At 36.5% G+C, this 22,557-nt stretch overlaps 1 protein-coding gene across 1 annotated transcript; it reads right to left on the reverse strand.

The window, feature by feature from the left end:
- Window positions 1-14,126: 14,126 nt before the first annotated feature.
- On the reverse strand, window positions 14,127-19,173 carry LOC126585605 (hydroxyproline O-galactosyltransferase GALT2-like). Its single transcript, XM_050250062.1, has 7 exons — window positions 17,653-19,173; window positions 17,196-17,431; window positions 16,692-16,982; window positions 15,675-15,803; window positions 15,337-15,510; window positions 14,805-14,912; window positions 14,127-14,659 (listed from the first exon to the last, which is right to left on the reverse strand). The coding sequence occupies exons 1-7, from the start codon at window positions 18,530-18,532 to the stop codon at window positions 14,450-14,452; spliced, it is 2,028 nt and encodes a 675-aa protein (XP_050106019.1). The 5' UTR covers window positions 18,533-19,173; the 3' UTR covers window positions 14,127-14,449.
- Window positions 19,174-22,557: the final 3,384 nt, after the last annotated feature.

The following is a 22,557-nucleotide window of genomic DNA, read 5'->3' on the forward strand; positions in this document are numbered from 1 at the left end:
TGTCCAGGGGATGAGGATCATGTAAGCCTTATATGTATATTCTCATCTCTACCTAGCACGAGGCCTTTTGGGAACTCACTAGTTTCGGGTTTCATTAGAACTCCGAAGTTAAGCGAGTTCGCGCGAGTGCAATCCCAGGATGGGTGACCCATTAGGAAGTTCTCGTGTGCCCATGGGTGAGGATCTTGTAAGCCTTATATGTATATTTTCATCTCTATCTAGCACAAGATCTTTTGGGAGCTCACTAGCTTCGAGTTCCATCGAAACTCCGAAGTTAAGCGAGTTCGCGCGAGAGCAATCCTAGGATGGGTGACCCACTGGGAAGTTCTTGTATGAGTTCCCAGAAACAAAACCGTGAGGGCGTGGTCGGGGCCCAAAACGGACAATATCGTGCTACAGTGGAGTCAGACCCGGAATGTGATGGGGGCTTGGACTGGGATGTGACATTAGGGCCTTTCATTATCTTTATAAAAAAAACGTGGAAAGACATTTGGGTTGAGATTTTAACTAAATTACTGAATAAATAATCATAATTAGATATAAAATTCGTCGGCTATAAGAGTCGAAATCATTTACGTCGGCTATAAGAGTCGAAATCATTTACAAAAGAAGAATAATATGCGGGTAATGCAGTGGAAATGGCTGGCCTTTCAATGTGACTTTTCATGTTAAATATTAAAGATAGTGTTTGGTGAGTGAGGTCGGCCAAGTGCTTTTTCGACTTAAAAAACAATCTTTTGTGATTCTGTTTCTTTTTGTATGTGGGTGGATTCTTTTCTCTTGTTTTATCATCTCTTCTCTTCTCTTATACTCTTTTGTTGTTGTTTTTTTTTTCTGTATAAACAATTCAAAGTAAGATATTAACTTGTTTTAATCGTAAAGCTTAAATAGAAAGAGAGATTAAAATGGAAGAAAATTCTACTGCTCTGTATTGGCATCTAACAATTATATTTGTGAGATGTTTTAATCAAAGTTAAACCCATAATTGGTATTTGAAGTCTTTCGTATTAAGGAAAACATGTACCCTTTCCACCACTAACACCCATTTCTACGATTGCTTTATGTCAAATAGCCTTTGGACATGTATCTTTTTGATAGTTTAAATGAACTGAAATGATTGCACTTGAGGAGAATGTGAGAGGAGATGGGAGGTTGAAGAGGCTTTAATTTTGAGGAAAACTAATGAAAATGGCTTGAAAAGTTTGAGTTTTAACAATAAAGACAAAATAAAGGGTAAAATGAATAGTATCGGGATTGACTTTTTAGTGTGAAAATGTGGTTTTTCGTTAAAGTGAACAGTACCGGGAGCTTTTCGTTAAAGTTCCCTTAATTTTGTCAATCATATCCCTATTTTTCATATTTTACCCTTATTTTTTTGAGAAAATGACAATTATATATCTATTTTTCCTATGACAAAAAAAATGCCCTTATTAAGATAAACTGTCTCATCATCATCTCATACTCTTTTTAAAAAATTTACAAACTAATCACACTCCTTAGTTAAAAATATAAAATAAAATAAAATTATTCACACACACATGTGCTCATCTATTAGTCATTTTAAACTTTTAAACTTTAGGGCCTTTATCTTTTTTAAAACAAAAACAAACAAAAAATTGTGGAAAGACATTTGGGTTGAGATTTTAACTAAATTACTGAATAAAAAAATCATAATTAGATATAAAATCTCGGCTATAAGAGTCGAAATCATTTACGAAGAAGAATAATATGTCAGTAATGCAGTGGCAATGGCTGGCCTTTCAATTTGACTTTTCAAATTAAAGATTAAAGATAGTGTTTGGTGAGCGACGTCGATCAAGTGCTTTTTCGACTTAAAAAACAATCTTTTGTGATTCTGTTTCTACGTAGTAGAATTCTTTTCCCTTCTTTTATCATCTCCTTCTCTTCTTTTTTCTTCTCTTATACTCTTTTGTTATCTTTTATTTTTGTATAAACAATTCAAAATAAGATGTTGACGTATTTTTATCATAACGTTTAAATAGAAATAAAGAAGAAGATAGATTAGAAGGGGAAAAAAATCCTATTGCTTTATGTATTGGCATCTAACAATTATATTTGTGAGATTTTTTTAATCATAAGTAAAACCCATAATTGGTATTTGAAGTCTTTCGTATTAAGGAAAACATGTACCCTTTCCACCACTAACACCCATTTCTACGATTGCATTATGTCAAATAGCCCTTGGACATGTGTCTTTTGGGTTTATTTTAATCATATAGGTTTTGGGATTAAATTGTGTCAAATAGCTCTTTTTTTTTCTTAAATATACTAACTTGGTATTAGTAACTAAAGAAAATAACCGTGTGAGAAGAGGAGGAATGCAAGAAAAAGTATACACAAGGCTCCCACTTCACCTCTCCCAGACCCTGCGTAAAGTGGGAGCCTTGTGCACTGGGTACGACCTTTTATTGAAAAATGAGGAGGAGAAATTGCAAGAGGTTTCAAAATGCTTCAAGGTTTCAAATTTTGGAAACAGCTTATGCAACACAAGAAATGACAACGACTATCAAATTCTTAAACCCTTAAATTCTAAAATTCAACCGCAATTCGAAAACCATACTTCAATCTCAAAATCCCCAAGTCGAAAACCATAATTCCAATTCAAAATCACCAAAGTTCAGTTGAGTTTCTTTTCACCCCTCACTCTTGTAATGGAGCTACACATTTGGTGACAACTCACATCACGCGTGTGGGGGATGTCATAGGTGGGATTGTTTTGAACCGAAGTGGTTGTTTAATACTCTGGCACATGATGTAAACATTTCAATTCGTAACTAATAATATTATACTCTTTGAAAAAAAAAAATCCCTCATTCTTTTCAAAATTTCTAATTTCATGTATGTATAATTTTTAGGGAGTTTTAACAAAACACTACCGGTTCACTTTTAACGAAAAACCATATTTTTACCTTTAACCGTTACTATTTACTATACCTTTAAAATGAGCTTTTTATTAAAATGAAAGTTTTTATAGACTTTGTGTTCATTTTTATTATATTCAGTTCGGTTCGATATTACCAAACTTACGTCGGTGATCTTAATTTCAATACCGATGTTTCAAGAGTGTTTAATTTCAGTTACCAAATGATTCGATAATATCGGTTCCATTTCTTTTTTTTTTTAAGTCGGATTTCGATATGACTCGGTCGGGTTCCTTTTTTCGTTTTTTTTTTCAACCCTACTTTGGAGTGTCCACAAGATAATATCGGCGCGGTTTGCTTTTTTCTTTTTTTATGTCGGGTTTCGATATGATTCGGTCGGGTTCATTTTTTTCAGCCCTACTTTGGAGTGTCCACAAAATCGCCCTTACCTCTATTTTGAAACGGTAAATATATGAGATTCAAGATCTTCTTTTCCAATAATTTAATCTATATTTTTTTGACAATAAAACAATAATAATAATAATTTAAATATTTTTATTTTGTCAATTTGTCCAGGTCTTGCAGATATCGAAAGCTGCTGTTCAAATTTTGGGCCTCTAAAATATGTTAGTGCTTAATACGGGAAAAACTTTTTCGATGAGTGGATTATAAATTTTTTATGAGTTCTAATTATTAGTTATTATTCATTATGGATAGATATAAATGTGTAGAAGAAGGCAGTATATTGATAAAATAAGGGATTTGTAAGTTAAAATTTTTAAATTCTCGTTAAATGTAAACTAAACTCTTTTTTTATTTATTTAATGTTGATAATATCGCCCGTTAGAAAAGAAAAAAAATATTAGGTTGCGAAAGTTGTCATTTGACGAAAGTTACGGCTTTAAATTAGGTATTAGTTGGAACTTGGGTACCATGCCACCTCAACGTCAGTATTCCTCCTCAAATGCAAACCACCAGTTGTCTTAAATGCCATCCAACACGTGTCAACACAAGTACTCTGCCGACAAACAGTGTACGTGACTTATGACCGTTGCGCGTTCGTAACGCAATCCGTTGCAAAGGTCCCAACTGACGTGGAGGGACCCAGTTTCGGATAAGTTGATTTCTTTCTGTTTTTGTCCGATACGAGTCAGTGTTGTTTCCGCGTATTTGTTTTGTGGAGGAGGATTGTCTGCCCTCCAAGTTTCCATGCCCTCTCATGCCTTCTGATTGTGTGGTCATGGTTAAACCACGTTAATATTTTATATTATTATTCATTTTTATCTTATTATCTCTATAAAAAAATAATATAAAATATTAACGTGGCTTAACCGTGACCACACAAAACAGGAGGGCATGGAAGGGCACCGAAACTTGGAGGGCAGACAATCCTCCTCCTTGTTTTGTCGGTTTTTGCAGAGCTTACAGATTGTGATTTGATGCCACGCAGTGCACAAGAGACTCGTGGGGCCGTTACACGTGGGAGCACAGGATGGAGGTTGAGAAGGACTGTTGTATGAGAAGGACTGGACCGAAGGAGTTCGACCCACGTATGGATGTGGCAAGTTTTACCTAGTTTATGTTAAAAATAGTCAGGTCATCTTCAACCGAGGATTGGCCAAATGACTCGTTTTAACCATCTGATATTTCAAGATATTAATATTTTAATAAACAGTACATAATCATATTTATCTCCTTCTCCAACCGAGAGCCAAACATAATTTATTATTTAAAAACTACAAATTTTGTGAAATAGAAGTTATAGGAAAAAATGGAATTTAAAAAAAAATATGAAACAAATTTTGTAAAATAAAAGTTATAGGAAAAAAAGTAGAATTTAAAAAAATAAAATATGCACCAAATTTTGTAAAATAGAAGTTATAGAAAAAAAAATAGAATTTAAAAAAAATATGAAACAAATTTTGTAAAATAAAAGTTATACGAAGTTATAGAAAAAAAAAAGGTTTAAATTCATAAATAAAAATAATAATTGAATGCAACGGCTAGCTGAAATTTTCATACTATTCGTGTCGGTTATAACCGACATGATTGCAATTAATCAAAATTATTCCTATCTAGCAATTACTATTGGTGTTGGTTATAACCGACACTATGGCGATAAACAAAATTATTCATGTCGGTTATATCTGACAGTTTTAAGCAAAATTATGGCCAGCCCGGGGCTGGAAAGGGCTAGCCCTCTGGCCTTTTAGCCCTTTCAGATTCCATGGGGCCTACGAGTCATCTGGCCTAGCCCTCGGTTGGAGACAATTTTCAAGCTATTTTCGACTCTCTGATCCTCTAGACCATTCGGTTAGAGATAACCTAAATATATTATAAGGACCAATTTCCAATCGTAGTAACAGATGAAAGTCGTATGCCACTCACATGTTTTACAATACGTTAATTATGTGAGTGGATGATGATTCAGCTGGATTGTTACGGTTGGATCCATCAAACTCTTCAATACATTAGCGGTTAAACTCATTTATGCTTGCATGCATACGAGCAACTGTACTTAATACTATTAGCTGATTTATTGTATGCTATGATTCAATATGAAAACAATGATTGCTTCCTTGGTTGATAAGCAAGCAGACTTGAAAGCTTTCCAATTATTGATCCCACACAAAATCAATGAAAACTACCTGTGAAACACGAGAAATTTTTCATTTTGTTCGAAATATGGATAGTACATCACGTGTCATTATATAAATAGAAAGAAATTTTATTTTTTTATGTTATTAATTTTTAATACAAGTATTGCACCACTTGTATAATAATACGTAACGTATCATCCCGTGTTCCAAACACATTGCAGAATTTCTCGTAAAATACAGGAAAAGTAGGGTTCCATTCTAGTAAGCTCTTTCGATAAGGAAAGGGATCTGCTTCGGATCCCTTCCATCAAAGTCACTAAATTCGTCAATTCGGGTCCTTGAAATTTGATCTAACGGCTAAAGTTATTATAATTTTTTAAAGAGACCTCTATTTTTAGCTGTTAGATCAAAATTTAAGAGTCCAGATTGATGAATTTAGTGGATTTGATGGAAGGGATTTGAGGATCCCTTTCCTTTCAATAATGCATTGCATTCCTATTTTTCGTAAAATACAGGAAAAGTGGGGTTCCATTCTAGTAAGCTCTTTCGATAAGGAAAGGGTTCAAATTCACTAAATTCATCAATTCGGGTCCTTGAAATTTGATGTAACGGCTAAAGTTATTATTATTTTTGAAATATATCTCTGTTTTTAGCCGTTAGATCAAATTTTAAGGGTCCAAATTGATGAATTTAGTGGATTTGATGGCCCTTTCCTTTCAATAATGCATTGCATTCCTATTTTTTGTGGCTCAAATGATGACACACCAGTAAGACACAAGAAAAGTGGGATCCTATTTTTGTTAAAGTAATCTTTTTTTTTTTTTAATATGGTTTGGTGATTGTCGCTTGGCTGCAGTGACTTCTTAAGTTTTGTATTAGAGGAAGTTTGGTTCTTTGTTCTCCCTCTTTTCTTATATTTATTTTCTTCAAGTTGCAAAAGAGTCATTTGTTCCCTCTTCGTTTCTAATTTTACGGGAGGTAAGATTTTTGTTTTTTCTAATTAAGTGTAACTTGTATTTTTTATATCAATAAATTTTTCTTGTACTACTCATGAGCAATCTTGAATTACATAATAATACTACGACATAAACAAAATATGTGTCACCTATCACAAAAACTATTATTTGAGTATCAGTTTCATAAATTTTTTGTAGTACAAGAGTTTATTTTAGGACCAAGGAAACCCGAGATCTAGCACATTATAAAGGAAAGAGATGTGGTGTATATAAATACACACACAGATGCACACTACTTTTTGAATGGTTTACCCTTGATAAACTCAATCGCATGATATCCATATGAAATTGGAAAAAGCTTTGTTCCAACAAAACCTGCAGATTTTGCTAGGTTATTAAATTCAACTGCTGTTCGCTCCTTGCCCCCAGGAAAAAGGGCCATCATCGTCATGTCGAGTGCGAGTGTGTTCCTTGTTTCTGGTGTATTTTCCAGTACTTCAGGTACTACAAATTCCACAACTATTACCTTCCTAGTTTCCGGTAACGCATCCAACAGTTTTTCAGCAACTTAATGCACACGTCATGCCCAGTTATGAAGTACCCAGTGCAAAGCACAAGGGTAAATCAAATTTTCATATTGTGAACATGCATGAAGTAGTTTTGATGAAGAGTAATGCTAAGGAGACGACGTCCACATCGTACTACTTTTTTAATACGAACAGAGGCCATCTCTATTAAAGAGATGGTAAAATGTAGTCCCGCTAACATTTTCTTCAATAAATACTAAAAGTAAGCAAAACCGAACCTTCATCATTATCGACTGAGCATGTGGTATTTGATAGACATATATTGTGTGGCTGAGATACTGCCACTTGTATGCAGATTAGAGAGTTAGTTAGAGAGTTAGTTAGACAGTTTGTTTAGAATATTGAGAAGGGTATAAATACTGTTGTATGGGAGATTGCTTAGTAATGAAGAAAAGTGATATACTGAAAGTTTATGGTTTCTACTTCTCTCTCTAAATTTCTTGAATCTCTTCTTCCTCTCACTACATTTCTGTAGGTTAATAGTATTGACTCAAACATATTTCCCGCAACATGCTTCACACCTATATATAAATGAAATCAGTAAAGAACGTGAGCCAACTAATAGTTAAATAGGATCTGTAGCTGTTGCATTTGGACCATAATTCAAATAAGAAAGTGTGTGAATTAAAGGCTATTTGTTTAAGTATTTCAGCTTTAGCCAATTCTTTATATTTTGGTTTTAGTTTTCAGTTTTCTATTTCAATTCTTGTTTTTTCCAAAAATTTGTATCGTAACTGTTTTCACTTTTTCAAAAAATGACAATAGAGAACTTAAATCAAGCCAAATTTTGAAAACCAAAAACCGAAAACCACTTTTGTTAATTTTCAATTGGTTTTCAGTTTTCAGTTCTCTTTGGATATACTAACCTTGATATTTAGGAGCACGGGCAATAGCATCAGGCAAATCGAAGTTAATACCATGGATGTAGGGATATATAAATATACTATTTTCGCAAGAGAATTACCCATGTGCCACCTCCTACGTCCATCAGCTCTGTCACCTCTTCAAAACCTTTATATTCAGTGAATACCTTTTGATCAAAACATATAGCAGAGTAAGCGGTCATAGCCTCACTGAACAATCGACCAAGCTCAGGTCTCTTTGACATATGCTCGAATGTAGTCTCTCCGTGGGCCTTGTAGAAAGGATCGCACCCCTCTTCAAGCACTCAGTGCTCGATGATAGCTTTAGTATTGGGGCTAGAGAAACTCCATTCTCATTGGAAACAAAACAAAGCGAGTCCTTTGTTAGGGCATAAGTCCTTTCTTGCTTGGACTTATCATCTGGGGCATGGCCTTGGAGATGTAGATAGGAGGCAATTGCGCTCAGCAACCTTAGCATTCTCTCCAAACTCAACATTGCATTTGGATGATTTGCAGTGCTTAGGTCAACTGCAGCTCTTAGAACCATTTGATTGCAGGTGGAATTTGTCAAACCCCAAGCTGAGATGTAATTTTCTAAACTTAATCCCTGGCTTTCCATCTATTTTTTTTTTGGATTTTCAAGCTCTCAGTCAATTTTAGTTTGTTGGATTGCCTTGTTTATTTTGGCTCCGAGCATCAGTTCTCTATATATACAGATACACTTGCATGCATGATACACGTCGTTTTGAGCGGAAAAAAGTGGGTGAGCATGTCTAGCCAGCTGGGTTTAGCTAAGGGGCGCCTAACCATATATGGCCTCCAAGAATAGTAGGTTTTTAGGTAGGTAACTCACCAAACTCTTTACAACAACAACAATCAAGTCTTATCTCACTAGGTGAGGTCGGCTATATGGATTATAGAACATCACAGCGCTCGGTTTTGCGACGTATCTTTTGTTAGCTCCAAGTACTCCATATTTTTCGTTAATTACTCTTTCCAACTCTTCGTCTCAAACTCTTTGACAAAAAATACCCACCAAACTCAAGACAAATTGGAAGGAAGGGATGGAAACTCTCAAACATTGTCCATGGAATGTTGAAGGTAGAATACCGTTAGAGCATTAGTAAGGGAGAAGAAATGAAGGACCCCCACATGTAAGACCATTAGTAAGGGTTATAATTATCACCCTTAATTTCGTGTAACTAGCCACGACTTTTAGCAAATTCACCAACATTTCGTGTAATATTTGGCAAATTCACCGACTACACATCCCTAATTAATATATATCAACGAATTCAAGTGGGCATTGGACTAGCTAGAGGTAGCCACGAAATGAAAGGTTGTCACCAGCTTTGAAGATTTTAAAGAATTATGGATTAGGGCATGTCTAATGCAAGGCATGAGTGGTGGATTATCACAGTGATTATGATCGGTCTTTTTAACTCATTGTGTTTCAGATTCAAATTATCTTTCCACTCTTTAATGTAGTTTGAGTAGAAATTTTGCTTATTGAAAAGGAAAATACTTAGGTATTATCAATGAATACTCACTTTTTGATTTGGCTCAATAAAAAAATGTCACGTGTTTCCTTTTTATTAATCCCAAAGAAAAATTAATAACATGTCCATTATTTTTTATCAGAGTAAATCGTAGCCATAGTCCTTCAACTTTAATCAAATTTGAGCAATGGTCCCTCAACTAAAAATCTATTATCATTGGTCCCTCAACTCATCAAAATGTGTAGCTATGGTTCTTTTCGTCAATTTCGTTAGAATTTTGTCAAAATAAGTTATGTTGGAAGGACCATTGCTACAATTAGAGTTCCTCAACTCATCAAAAAGTGTAGATATGGTCATTTTTGTTAACTTCGTCAGAATTTTGTCAAAATGAGTTGTGTTGGAATGACCATTGCTACAATTGAGTTAAAGTTGAGGGACAATTGCTACAATTGGGTTAAGTGAGGGACAATTGCTACAATTAGGTTAAAGTTGAGGGACAATTTCTCCAGTTAGATTAAAGTTGGACTAATGGTAATGGATTTTTAGTTGAGGGACCATAACTGCTTTGATGAGTTGAGGGGCTAATGGTATTTGATTTTTAGTTGTGGGACCATTGCTCCAATTGAGTTAAAGTTAAAGGACCATTGCTATAATTTACTTTTTTATAACAATTAAACATGTGTTAAAATATCATTGCACAAAATTAAAATGTGAGTAGTACTCAAGTATAATCTATTAAAAAGGGTTAAATCATGTTTTAATGGGTTATATATATATATATATTATAGACTGAATAATGTGTATTTAATTAGTATTTGGGTAAATAACAAAAAACTACCTCAATTATTGGGGTCACGACAATATCATACCTCACCTTTTAAAATTGACAATGTCATACCTCATCTTTAGAATTTAGTCCAATATTATACATTTTGTTAGCGTGGCAGTGAATTTCTCAATTAAATACTAACGTGACTTGATTCGAGACCATTTTCTATTAAAAAATTAAAAAATTAATAATTTACCCTTAAAAAAAAAAAACCCAAACACCTATCTTCCCCCGACCCCTTTCCTTTCCCTGCAACCCAGATCCTTCCCCCTTCCCTGCAACCCCCGACCCTTTCCCCACCCACGTCAACCCACATCCTCATTATCTGCCGCCCACCCCTCTTCCCGAAATGGACCTACCCATATTCGTAATCGAAGCCTCCGAGGCCGAATCAATGGAAGCAGTCCAACCTCACAGTATTCAAATTCTCAGCCCAAATCGCCCCGCAGGCCACCGATCAAACCCTCAAGACCTTCATTTTCCGCATCGACCGCCACTCCAAGCCCTCAATTTTCCCCACCCACTACCACTGGTACACCTTCGAATTCGCCGACCTGCCCCAAATCCTCCACGTCTACGACACCGTTTTCCACGGCTTCTCTGTGTCTCTCACTCCCGACCAGGTCTCCGCCATCTCCGACCACCCTTCAGTGTGTTGTTGTGATCCAGGACCGCCGCCGGAGTCTCCACACTACTCGATCCCCACAATTTTTGGGGCTTAGGAACCAGAGGGGGTTGTGGTCGGAATCGAACTATGGCTCCGACGTCATCGTCAGAGTATTTGACACCGGCGTCTGGCCGGAGCGTCGAAGTTTCACGGATAAGAATCTTGGGCCGATTCTGAGGCGGTGGAAAGGGGTTTGCAGAACTTGACGAAGGAGGGGAGGAGCTGGAGGACGGTGAGGTTGCAGGGAAGGGTGGGGAGAGGTGGGTCTTGGGGGAGATGTTGGCGTGGGTGGGGAAGGGGTCGGGGGTTGCAAGGAAAGGGAAGGGATCTGGGCTTTGGATTTGGGTTGCAAGGAAGGGGAATGGGTCGGGGAAGATGGGTGTTTGGGGTTTTTTTTTTTTTTTTTTTAAGGGTAAATTATTATTTTAATATTTTATTAATTTTTTAATAGAAAATGAGCATCGAATCAAGCCACGTCAGCATTTAACTGAGAAATTCACGGCCAATCTAACGGAAGGTATAACATTGGACCAAATTCTAAAAATGAGGTATGACATTGTCAATTTTAAAAGATGGGGTATGATACTGTCCTGATCCTAATAATTGAGATGGTTTTTTGTAATTTATCCTTAGTATTTTGTATATAGTAACAGTTTTCAGATAAAAGAATTGAAAAACAGGATATAAACTTCTTCTGCTCGTTTCAAAACTAGATCATGCATATGATTAGAAAAATAGATACAGTAGCAATTAACGTACCTGAAGATAATAGATTAATGCAGAATAAAAAAATATAAGGAAAATTAATGAAAATGGCTTGAAAACTTTGAGTTTTAACGAAAATAAAAAAATAAAGGGTAAAATGAATAGTACCAAGATTGACTTTTTAGTGTAAAAATGTGGTTTTTTGTTAAAGTGAACAATACCGTGAGCTTTTCGTTAAAATTCTCAAAAATATAAGCCAAGACACATTGTTTTGTTTACTATTTGTATCATGCTTCTTCCCTCTTGAGAAATTCCATAACACAAATCCCCTGTGCGATTGGAAAAATCTTTGTTTCCACAAAACCTACAGATTTTGCTAAGTTATCAAATTCAGCCGTTGTTCTTTCTCTACCACCAGGCAATGCCATCATTGAGATGTCCAACGTTACTATGTTCAACATTGCTTTAGTATTCTCCAATACTTCTGGAATTGTAAATTCCACAACTATCACCTTCCCATTTTTTGGTAGTGCCTCCCAACAGCTTTTCAATAATTTCTTGCACCGGTCGTCTTCCCAGTTGTGGAGCACCCACTGAAAACCATGTATAAGATTGTATCTGGGTTGATGATAAATTAATTTTCAATAATTCATGGGAAAAAAGAACAATTAAAACGAGCACAAGCTAGAAGCAAACCATGCATACCTTCAGCATAATTGATTGTGCATTTGGTATGGTCTCAAACATATTTCCACCGATATGATTCACACCTGTATGTATTTATAATGATTTATATAACCAAATTAGGGGTCAAATTGATTAAAATTAAGAAGTGTACATGAGATGATGATAACAACTAAATAATCGTATCCGGCAAGAGGCTTATAATTCTTTTCTTGTTTTTTCAAAGTAAGAGGCTTTTAACTCAAGTTGTTGAGATTATTTATTATTGCAAAACTCAGCGTTTGAATATAAAAAAAACAAACCTACCGCCTTCTAATCTTTTGGTTTCATTATTAATCTGTAATGTATAAAGGAGGAAATTTTACGTGTGATACATGTCATATTAAAGTCAAGTTTACTATTGACAAAGATCTATTATGGTTTGAGGACCCTCCTAACACTATTCAAGACGTTCTCATCCATAATTGAGTGTAATCTTGCTTCCTTTAAACAAGTAAAATAAAAGACAAGATTATAAAATCTATTTTCTAATTAATTCACGATACTAAGTTACTAACCTTGGTCAGGAGGAGCTTGAGCAACAACATTAGGCAAATCGAAGTTAATTCCATGGATGTGGGGATACTTGGAAACTACTTTCCAAATGGTTTTTCCAATTCCACCTCCAACATCCATCAACTCTTTCACCTCTTCAAAACCCTTATAAACCTTCAACACCTCATCAAAATTTAGGTTAGAACTCTCTGCCATGGACTTATTAAACAACTGGCTCAGCTCAGCTTTCGTGGACATGTACTCAAATATGGTGATTCCATGAGCCTTGTAGAAGGGCACAATCTCCGGTTCGAGCACGGAATCCTTGAGCATGGAAAGGCTCTTCACAATGTCAAGCTCACAGTTGAAACTAATCAATGGAGCTAATGAGACTCCATTTTCATCCGGCACCAAGCAAAGTGTCTCCTTTGTGAGGCCATAAGCCCTGTCTTGTAATGCCTCATCATCCGCAGACGGTTTTAGAGATGTCGAGAGGAGGGAATGGACGGCCAGCATTCTTAGTATTCTGTCCAAATTCCGGGCTGAATTTGGATTCGAAGTTGGAATTTGGGAAGCGATTTCTTTTGCAGTGAGATGAGATCCTGCAGGGCCTGATTTGGCAATGATGCTGAAGACATTTAGCTCAATGGCAGCTTCTAGAGTCATTTGGAGGGGAATGAAATTCATCAAACTCCTAGCTGACACAATATTTCCAATGCTTCTTTGGTTTTCCTCCATGTTTTTGGGAACGTTGTTCTAGATTGCTTGTGCTTTGCATGGCTTCGCTTTTGGGCACCAATTTATATTTTGATAGTTAAAGGCAAAGACTTTCTCTCCCGGCGGAGATTAATTTCCGCACCAAAACTAAAGCTTGACCTATTTACACAGTGGTTGATTTTTTTGTCCCATTTATATACAACGATATTCTATTTGAGAATTCTAAAATGCACACGTGGATGAGATACACCGGTGTATTGTAGAATTGGTCATTCATAATAAATTGATATCGAACTTACCATTCACGAGGTCAAACTTAGAATCTCCATCTTACAACTATAATGTTAAGTAGCAAAATATAGCATGTTTTTCATACACTGAATTTGAAGAGAACAAAAATTTGTATTACGAAAAAGGATGGTGGAAAAAGAAAAACACATTTTCCTTGAGTATTTGAAATCCACTTTATCTCAACAAAAAACCTTCACATGTTGATTTGATAAAAATAAGTAACACAATGTTTTACTCAAAATTCGAATGCAAAATCTGTTGACATCGAAGCGAAATGCTGCATATGATGCCATGGTAGATGGTGACTAGTAGTTTTATGATCAAGATGGGAGGTGCAATTGCTCAACCACAAATGGATAAGACATTCTACATCTTTTGTTAAATCACAAGATTACGAGCATAATGTACAATCTAGTGGTAGTGGGGAGAATTTGTCAAGCAGCCCCATTTTACAACACAATCTATACTACTCTTCGATGATTCATTTTTTGACAAAAATCATTTCTCGCGATTCATCGTTAGGAGCTCGTGCTTTCAATTGAATCTAGTAGATAAAAACCGGCACAAGCGTGAGGATACCAGAAAGAAGGGTGAAGAGTGCTGCAATCTACTAGTGTGAAGCAGGCGGCTCGGTGTCATCTGAAGTTACAGCATTGAGCTCGACCTCTAGCCAACTTGTCCCAAAGACAGATCATTTGCCTTGGCGATTGGTAATGTGCGGTGAAGTAGTTCTCCATGCACCCGTACTGACAAAACTTCCAGTTATGGGAGTACTGGACAATTGCTGTGGTGCTGTTGAATTGCTCAACCCACATTCCCATGCTCACATCTTCCATCTTGAAAAGCTGCAACCAAACACATCTTTCAGCAACCACATATATTATAGCTTTTCTTTTGGTCAATGCATATTAATTTTGAACAGGAACTGAAGGAAAACGAAAGAAATCATCCTCCGAACAGAGGTAATAAGCCAGACAATTAGTAACTTACCCTTAGCCTATGACTAACGTGCTGAGAAATGATGAACTTAGCAATATCAATGGAAATTACATATCCAGGGCCATTGGCGTATGGAGGATAAACTTCTTCCGGCCACTCCTGTCACAACAGACAATGATGCTTCAGAGGGAGAGAGAAAGAAGAGTAGAAGAAAAAATCACAAACATAAAGGGATTAACGTCCATCCTCTTTGAAAACTTTTAATCCTCTCAGGGGAAAACTAAAAATGAATTACAATTAGATAACAGTGACAACAATAGGGAAGGAGCCCTATGCATGGAAATTATTTCTTGTCCATTCAATATGATTCTATTGGTACCATGGAGCTGTAATTGACTGGGGTCCAACCACTATATCCAATTTTCCGAATATACGAGTAAGAAAAGAAGCTCCTACTAAACAGGATGGACCATTCTTGACATTCCAAAAACCCACAAGACAGCTTATCAAATGCAACTCTTAAACAAAAGCAGATAACTGGATGACTTGAAAACTAAGTAGAGGTGCACGCAAACTTGCATACCTCATAGGTTACAGCCCATTTTCCACTTCTGAGAGGGCGATGCAAGAGGTTAAGATTGCCCATATAAAGGGATTTTTTAGAAGAGATGCCCTCAATTTCCTTTAAGACAGTGTCCACTCTAACAAATGTGTCATCGTCACATTTCATGATGTATGCAGCTGTCACGTTTTGAGTCTGCATCAAGATGTTAAAGCTTTTCAATACAACGAATACAAACTCAAAAAAGGCCCAGTTGAATGGTTTACTAGATTATAGATACATAACCTTTTTGATTTATAACAATATATATGTAATATGTTTACTGAACGACGAAATACTGGAGAATAAACTGAACTCACCCCAAACTCACAAATAGAAATGGTTTTCAGAACAACAAGCTCGTATCGATCCATAAAGGGCAAAATAACAATATCACCAAAGTAAGCAGCCTCTTTCTTCAGCATTTGATTTACCTCCTTCCTTGGATTCTGCAAAACTTAATAATTAGTAAAACCAAATATTGAAGGAACAGATTCATATAAAACAGAAACAGTTTCAATATAAGATTGAAACTCATCAATCTACAAGCCACTGAGTGCCGTAATTCAAATTAGTTTCTTTTTATTGCTAGGCAAATTTCAAAGGTTACAACCCTAAGGCTAAAATTCAAGTCAATCCCCACTGAAGGGTGGGTCATGCTATCACTGCCCTGCGCCTGTAGGAACAATTCACTTTTTTTCTAAAATATAATTGTAAAATGAAGCAGGTATAAAATTTGAATCAACTCATTCCATTTAGAACAAGTAGTTTTCTTTCATCCAATCAACTTTACTACGTACATTCCATATCAGGTACTTGAGCCCATACAATTCAAACACATCTACATCAGCATCTACGCAATAAAATATAGACATTAATCTGGCCTGTCTGACGTTATGAAAGGGAAACAGAACCAATCCAGAATTTCTTTCTCTTTCAGTCAAAGAATCTTTTAACACAAACAAATCCAAGCTTGAAAGGAGCAGATAAATTAGTTACAAGCATAAACAGAGGTTTACAATTGGAGCTAGAACTTCAAAATAGATAACAAACAGAAAGCTTGGAAGACTGAATCGCACACTTTTGACCAATTAGAGCCACACCTATATCTTCTCATGCATGATGAGATATAAATACTCAAGGACGTTATACTTCTAAAGAAAAAAGGACTTATGTAATATTTGTTCTCCAGCCTTATAAATGGAGAAGATTTCTTTTGTTCTGGCAATAGAAAGGATATAATCTTGTAAAAATGTCAGCACACCAGATCCTGGGACCTGACTGCTCAACTCTTAATACAAAATCAATTATTGAATAGCTAAAAGCAATAAACTTACCAATGCAACAAAGAAACGGACTACTACATTGGAGGACTTGATTGCTGATGATTGCATCCAAGTTTTTCTCACTGCCATGCGCTCTGCAAAGTGATTTGTAGCAGAAAGAACCCCAATAAACAGCTGAAAAGGTCTCTTGGGTAAAGGACGAGCTTTCCACTTCTCTGCCATCTCCAGTACTCTTTGAGGTGAGAAACTTGGATGAGAAGCGGGAAGAGAAGTAGCATAAACAGAGTGAACATCAACATCTCCTTTAATTGCTAATCCAGTGGCATCTTGAAGTGTAAAACCCTAAAGTTAAAGCATAAAAATAATTAGAAAAAGGTGCATCACTATTGATGGGAAGGAATAGGAAAACAATACAAGAAATAAAACTGAAATGACACAACCAGATGCTTAAGAACAGATATGATCATTAATCATAACTATGGCCTTAGCACATCCGTGCAATGTCAGAGGCAAAGCATAAGCACTTTAAGTAAGTTACTCATTTATCCGACATACCATCCGATATGGAAATGAAGTGACATGCCTCCCCCCAACACTAATATGGAATCCATCCACACCAGCACGTATGGTCAAGACAAACAATCTACCCTCTGTAAACGGAAATGGCCATGTTACTTCTGGCTTCTGCTCACGCCCTATGAATCGTTTGAACCATGAGGTAGTCTTGGTCTTGGACTCCTTTGAGTCCATACCATTCCGCATCCACTTTTCACATCTCCCATATCCATCAACTGCCACATATGTGCATTAAAGTTATGTCACAACCCAAAAGGTATAGACAATGGTTTATATATATAATCTTCAGAATCAACAGCATTAGTATTATTCATACAGACTCATGTTTTTTTATTTAGTTTTGTACTTTCATGAATCTTCATGCTTTTTACAAATATCATGGCTGCAGAAATACAAGGGAAGGACTTTATCTTCTAAATCAATGGAAAATTTTTACCTAGCATGTCTTCATTGCTCTTGGATGGTAAGCCGTCACACCTTTGAGCTGTTCCCCATTGCATCCTGTAACAGGTGTTGTGCTCAATGACTGGCTGCTTACTCCAATCACCTTTTAATCGTGGATTCAAGTGCAGTATCTTTGGCGGGTCTTCCCCATCTACTGACTTCAGCCCTTGCAACTCAACCATGAACTGCGAGACCATAACTGTTCCATCACCCCTCCTCAACTTTGCAAGCTGGGGCACATACTCCTCATGAGCATAACGGGATGTTCCCACCACCGTAATTGAAGAACCTGCAGCAAGCCCACAAGGAAGAAACATCAACTTATCTCCCATTGCCAATTCTTCCCCACTCATTGATAACCATGAAGGACATGACTCAGGTTTTCCCTCAATTATAGAACTCTCTCCAATCTCCTTCCCATCAAGTTTACACACTTCTTCCCAAGCACTTAAACCCAATGTCCAAGCCTCATCTGCCATCCTCTCAAGCACCGAAAGTTCATTAGTTCTATTCCTTCGCCTCATAATCTCACCAGTGATCCGACCATATTGATATTGTAGTGGCTTTATAGGCTTAGATCCACCTTTACTTTCTTCCAAAGGTTCCTTACTAGGCCTCACAGGCGCATCTTGGTTTTGGTCTTCCAATTTGCGATGAAAAGTGTCCTTATAAACAGAATTAAATAACGGTTTACTCAAATCCACATCTTCGACCAATTCCAATCCATCATCACCACTCAGCGTCTTTGCTATCTCAAGAAACTGGGGAAACTTAAAGGATATGAAGATCAAGTACAATGCCGCTATACCAAACAACAAATGCTGCAACTTGAACCTCCTCGCAACTGAAGGTTCAACTTTTAGCCTCTTCATCTTTACGAAACCAATACACAGACTACAATATAATCTACAACAACAACCACCACCACCGAACAATTCCTCCAATACCCATTTCTTCAATCACAAAAAGAAACCCAATTCAAGCTCCAAACCCAAGAAAAACTCCAAAACCAAAGTTTTCAAAATCCTCAAGAAGAAACCAAATCCAAAACATACAATCCAAATCAACAATGGCAAGAAACACAAAGCATCATACAGTGAGAGAACTCGAACCCCCCCAATGGGTTCGGAGAGATCGAGTTCAAGAATCCAATCAACGTCACAATTCAGCAACACTATGCAGGAAAAGTAGAAAACCCATCAAAAAATCTCAACGCAGAAAAGCTAAAAATGTCAACAGTCTCACCGGCATTCTCCAAACAGTTCGATCTCGACCCAGATGAACAGACCCCGCAATGGAAATGCAGATGGGCGAGAAAAACCCTAGGCAGATTGGCAGATTGGCAGATCGCAGAGCAGAGGAGCAGAAGGGGGTGGGGGAAGGTAGGGAGGGTATGTTGTATTAAAGAGGGAAATTTTATTGGGAGAAATTAAGAAGATATTTGACTCAAACGGGAAATGTTGGTCGGTAGATTTCATTCCCTTTCTTTTGAGTTTTTATTTTCCTTTCACCAACCTCCACACCATGATGTCACGGTTTCATGCTCCTCTTTTGTTGTAACAAATTAAACAAACTTCCAACCTCCTTTTTGTTGTTAAATAAAATTTTAACTAATTATAAAAAGCGGTCTCTCATCCAATGTTTGAACAAAAGAAATAAATTTAGAATTTGGATATATAATTTATAAGTTAACATGCACTATTTTTTTTTATTTGAATTCATAAACATAGAAATAAAATCCTGTCATTTTAAAATTCTTAGTAATCTTAAATTTCATCATTCAAACATAGTGTTAATTTTTATATCACAAGGAGAGAAGAAAAGATGAGAGAAATGCATGTTAACAGTATATATAATAGATGGTTAGATACAGTGACAAGTGTCAAGAGATCAGTGTGGTTGTTATAAGATCAGTGTGGTTGTTATAAGAAGGATAAGGTGTCTTAGTGAAGAAGATATATGGAAGACTATATAACAATTGTAACTAGAGTAATTCTGTAATGTTTACATCATAACTACAATTCATTTCTCTTTCTCTCTCTCTCTCTCTTTATCTTTCCATCTCTAAAACCTTTTCGTCTTCTCTGTGATATTACACTACTGCAACTTAATATGTTGCTTAACATGGTATCATTCGCCGATCAAGCTCTACTTGCTTGAAAGGTTCTTCTGATCTTGGAATTATTGGTTTTTTGCTTCCGCCGCTCAAGACCCTTTCTTTTTCTGCTGTGTTCTTCTGATCTGGGAAGTGTTCATAGTTCCTCGGGTTGTGATTCTTCGTCTGAGCAATCGTGCCCTCTACGTGTTCGATACATTTCCTGTGAGAAATCTTCTTCGACAATTTACAATGGTGACTGCCAATCAACTACAAATTGTGCAATCGCCTATCACCTATCTTATCTCCATCGTTCCTACGTCGGTGACTGTGAAGCTTGATGATTCCAACTACCTCACATGGCACTTTCAGATGCAACTACTACTTGAAGGTCATGGATTTATGGGGTTCTTGGATGGTTCTAGTCCTTGTCCTGCACAATTTGTCTCTTCTGGGTCTGGCGATTCTGATATAGATTCTGGAGATTCCTCGTCCCGAATTGAAACAGACGCATACAAGATCTGGAAGATGCATGATCGAGCTTTGATGCAGCTTATTACTGTCACCCTTTCTGAAGGAAAAATTTTGTCCTAGCTAAGAACAAGTATGAACATTTGAATACATATGCAAGCTATTAACACTTTAAAGTAGACATGCATCCAAAAACAATTCATAAAACCCATGACTTTCAAAGCCTAGTATATGGTGAACCAAAATAAACTCTTTAACAACATTAAAGAGAAGTAAAGATTTAGTGATTCTTTACCCTTGAAGCTCATCCTTGTTTACACAAGGGATTCACCCAAGTGGAGGGCCTTCAAGTCACCTCCAAGCTCCTTGAATCCTCCTTGTGTTTTCCTCCCTTTAGTGCTCCTTTGATGATTTGAGGAAAAAGGATTTGTTCTCCAAAACACCAAAAGCTTGATGTCTCTAAGTCTCTTCACCAAGGTTGTATCTTGTGAAGATGATATGGATGACTTAGAGAGATTTTAGATGCTAGTAAAAATCCTATAAGTGGCCGGCCTCTATGTAGAAAATGAGAGAAAAATGTTTCACCCAATTTCTATTAGAAAACCCTAATGAGAAACAAAGCTATAAAGATGACTTTATACTTCATCTCTTAGGTTAGTGGCAAACTTGCAATTAAGCAAAATTTCCCACTACCCTTGCTATGGCCGGCCTCCTTTTGTTATTGGGCTAAATGCCCATATTTGTTTTAGTTATCATACAACTTAAACATAATGGGCCTAGTGGACCAAAACAATTTTGGACCCCGAAGCCCAAACTAACTTAAAAGCCCAATACGAACCTTTCGTATAATTAATTAACTAATTAATTAACTTTGACCATTCTTCAATTAAACCATTTAATTGCTTATCCATTTCATATAATTTCTTCACTAACATCCTTATGTGGTGTGCGATCCATTAGGTTCCAATTAGCGAGGCAGTGGGCGATGTTACTCTTAACGATCGATTGTGAATTGAAACCACATTTCAATTCTCCCTTAAGATTAGTGTTTGCTAATCTTCAGGGCTTCCACAAACCATGAGTGACACCTAGCAGCATATCATGGTTACCCAAGCTAAGTAGAATTGATTGGAGAACCTATCCAGTTACAACTACAATGCAATACGGTCATTCTCTAATACAATACTCTTAATCACATTGTTTAAGTGATAGTTTGTTTCATGTCTACTATCCAATGTGATACTTTCCTATATGATTCATTTGAATATGATTTGGAACAAACTTCCTAAGTCATATTCATTTGCTTTGGCCAAAGACTTTAGAATCATATCTTAGAGTATTCTCCCTCCACCATGGAAGGTTAGAGATCCCTTGTTGTGCATTCATATGCCTACATGACTAGATAGCTTGACCCCAACAATGCCGTGGACAATCCGAAGGAATGCCGTTGACATGATCAAAGATCAAGGACCTAACCATTAGACATCTATGATGCCTCAGGTCAAAGGATTACTTTGCATATTGTAACTTTAGAGTTCATACATGACATGTATGTTCGAACTCTCTTTTGATCGTCGTTCAGTGTACTCGATTACCTTTTTCGAGCACCTATGTGTTTGTCTTAGTGTCCAACACCAAATGACTTGAGACTAGTTCATACTCACGTTTGAGTCAACATAACACATACTAACCTTAGCGGATTGTCAATGCCCAATTGGCAATCCTATGGCTAGGAACGTTTTAGGAATGAACATAAGAGAATGGTCTCGATAATCTAACTCACTTAGATCACTTGTCTCTTAGATCAAATACATCCCTTGGATTCCCTTATTGCTTAAACACATGATACAATAAATAGTGATTAACAATAAGCTTTGCCCTACATTAAACATATAAAAGTTTAATACATTAAGTATTCCAAAAGCTATTACATCAAATTAGTGGCTTTGTGGGCATACTTCCAACACTTTCTCCATCCGCTATTTCATGTGTCATTGGAAGCACCAATGCTCGGGATCTATGGATTCGTCTCAATGAGCAATTCTCTATTGTTACTCGTGCAACCATATTCCAAATGAAGTCTGAGTTACAGAATATCAAGAAAGGCCCTGATTCTATATCTCAATTCTTGCAGAGGATCAAGGTCGCTCATGATTATTTGGCAGCTGCCGGAGTCCATTTCGAGGATGATGATATTGTCATTCTAACTCTTAATGGCTTATTAGGAGAATATAATACCATCCGATCTATCATTCGAGGTCGAGATAATGTTATTTCTCTTAAAGATCTGAGGTCTCAGTTGCTTGCTGAAGAAGCAATGATTGAGAATAC

The sequence above is a fragment of the Malus sylvestris genome, chromosome 10, assembly GCF_916048215.2.
Source record: "Malus sylvestris chromosome 10, drMalSylv7.2, whole genome shotgun sequence".
Lineage (NCBI taxonomy): Eukaryota > Viridiplantae > Streptophyta > Magnoliopsida > Rosales > Rosaceae > Malus > Malus sylvestris.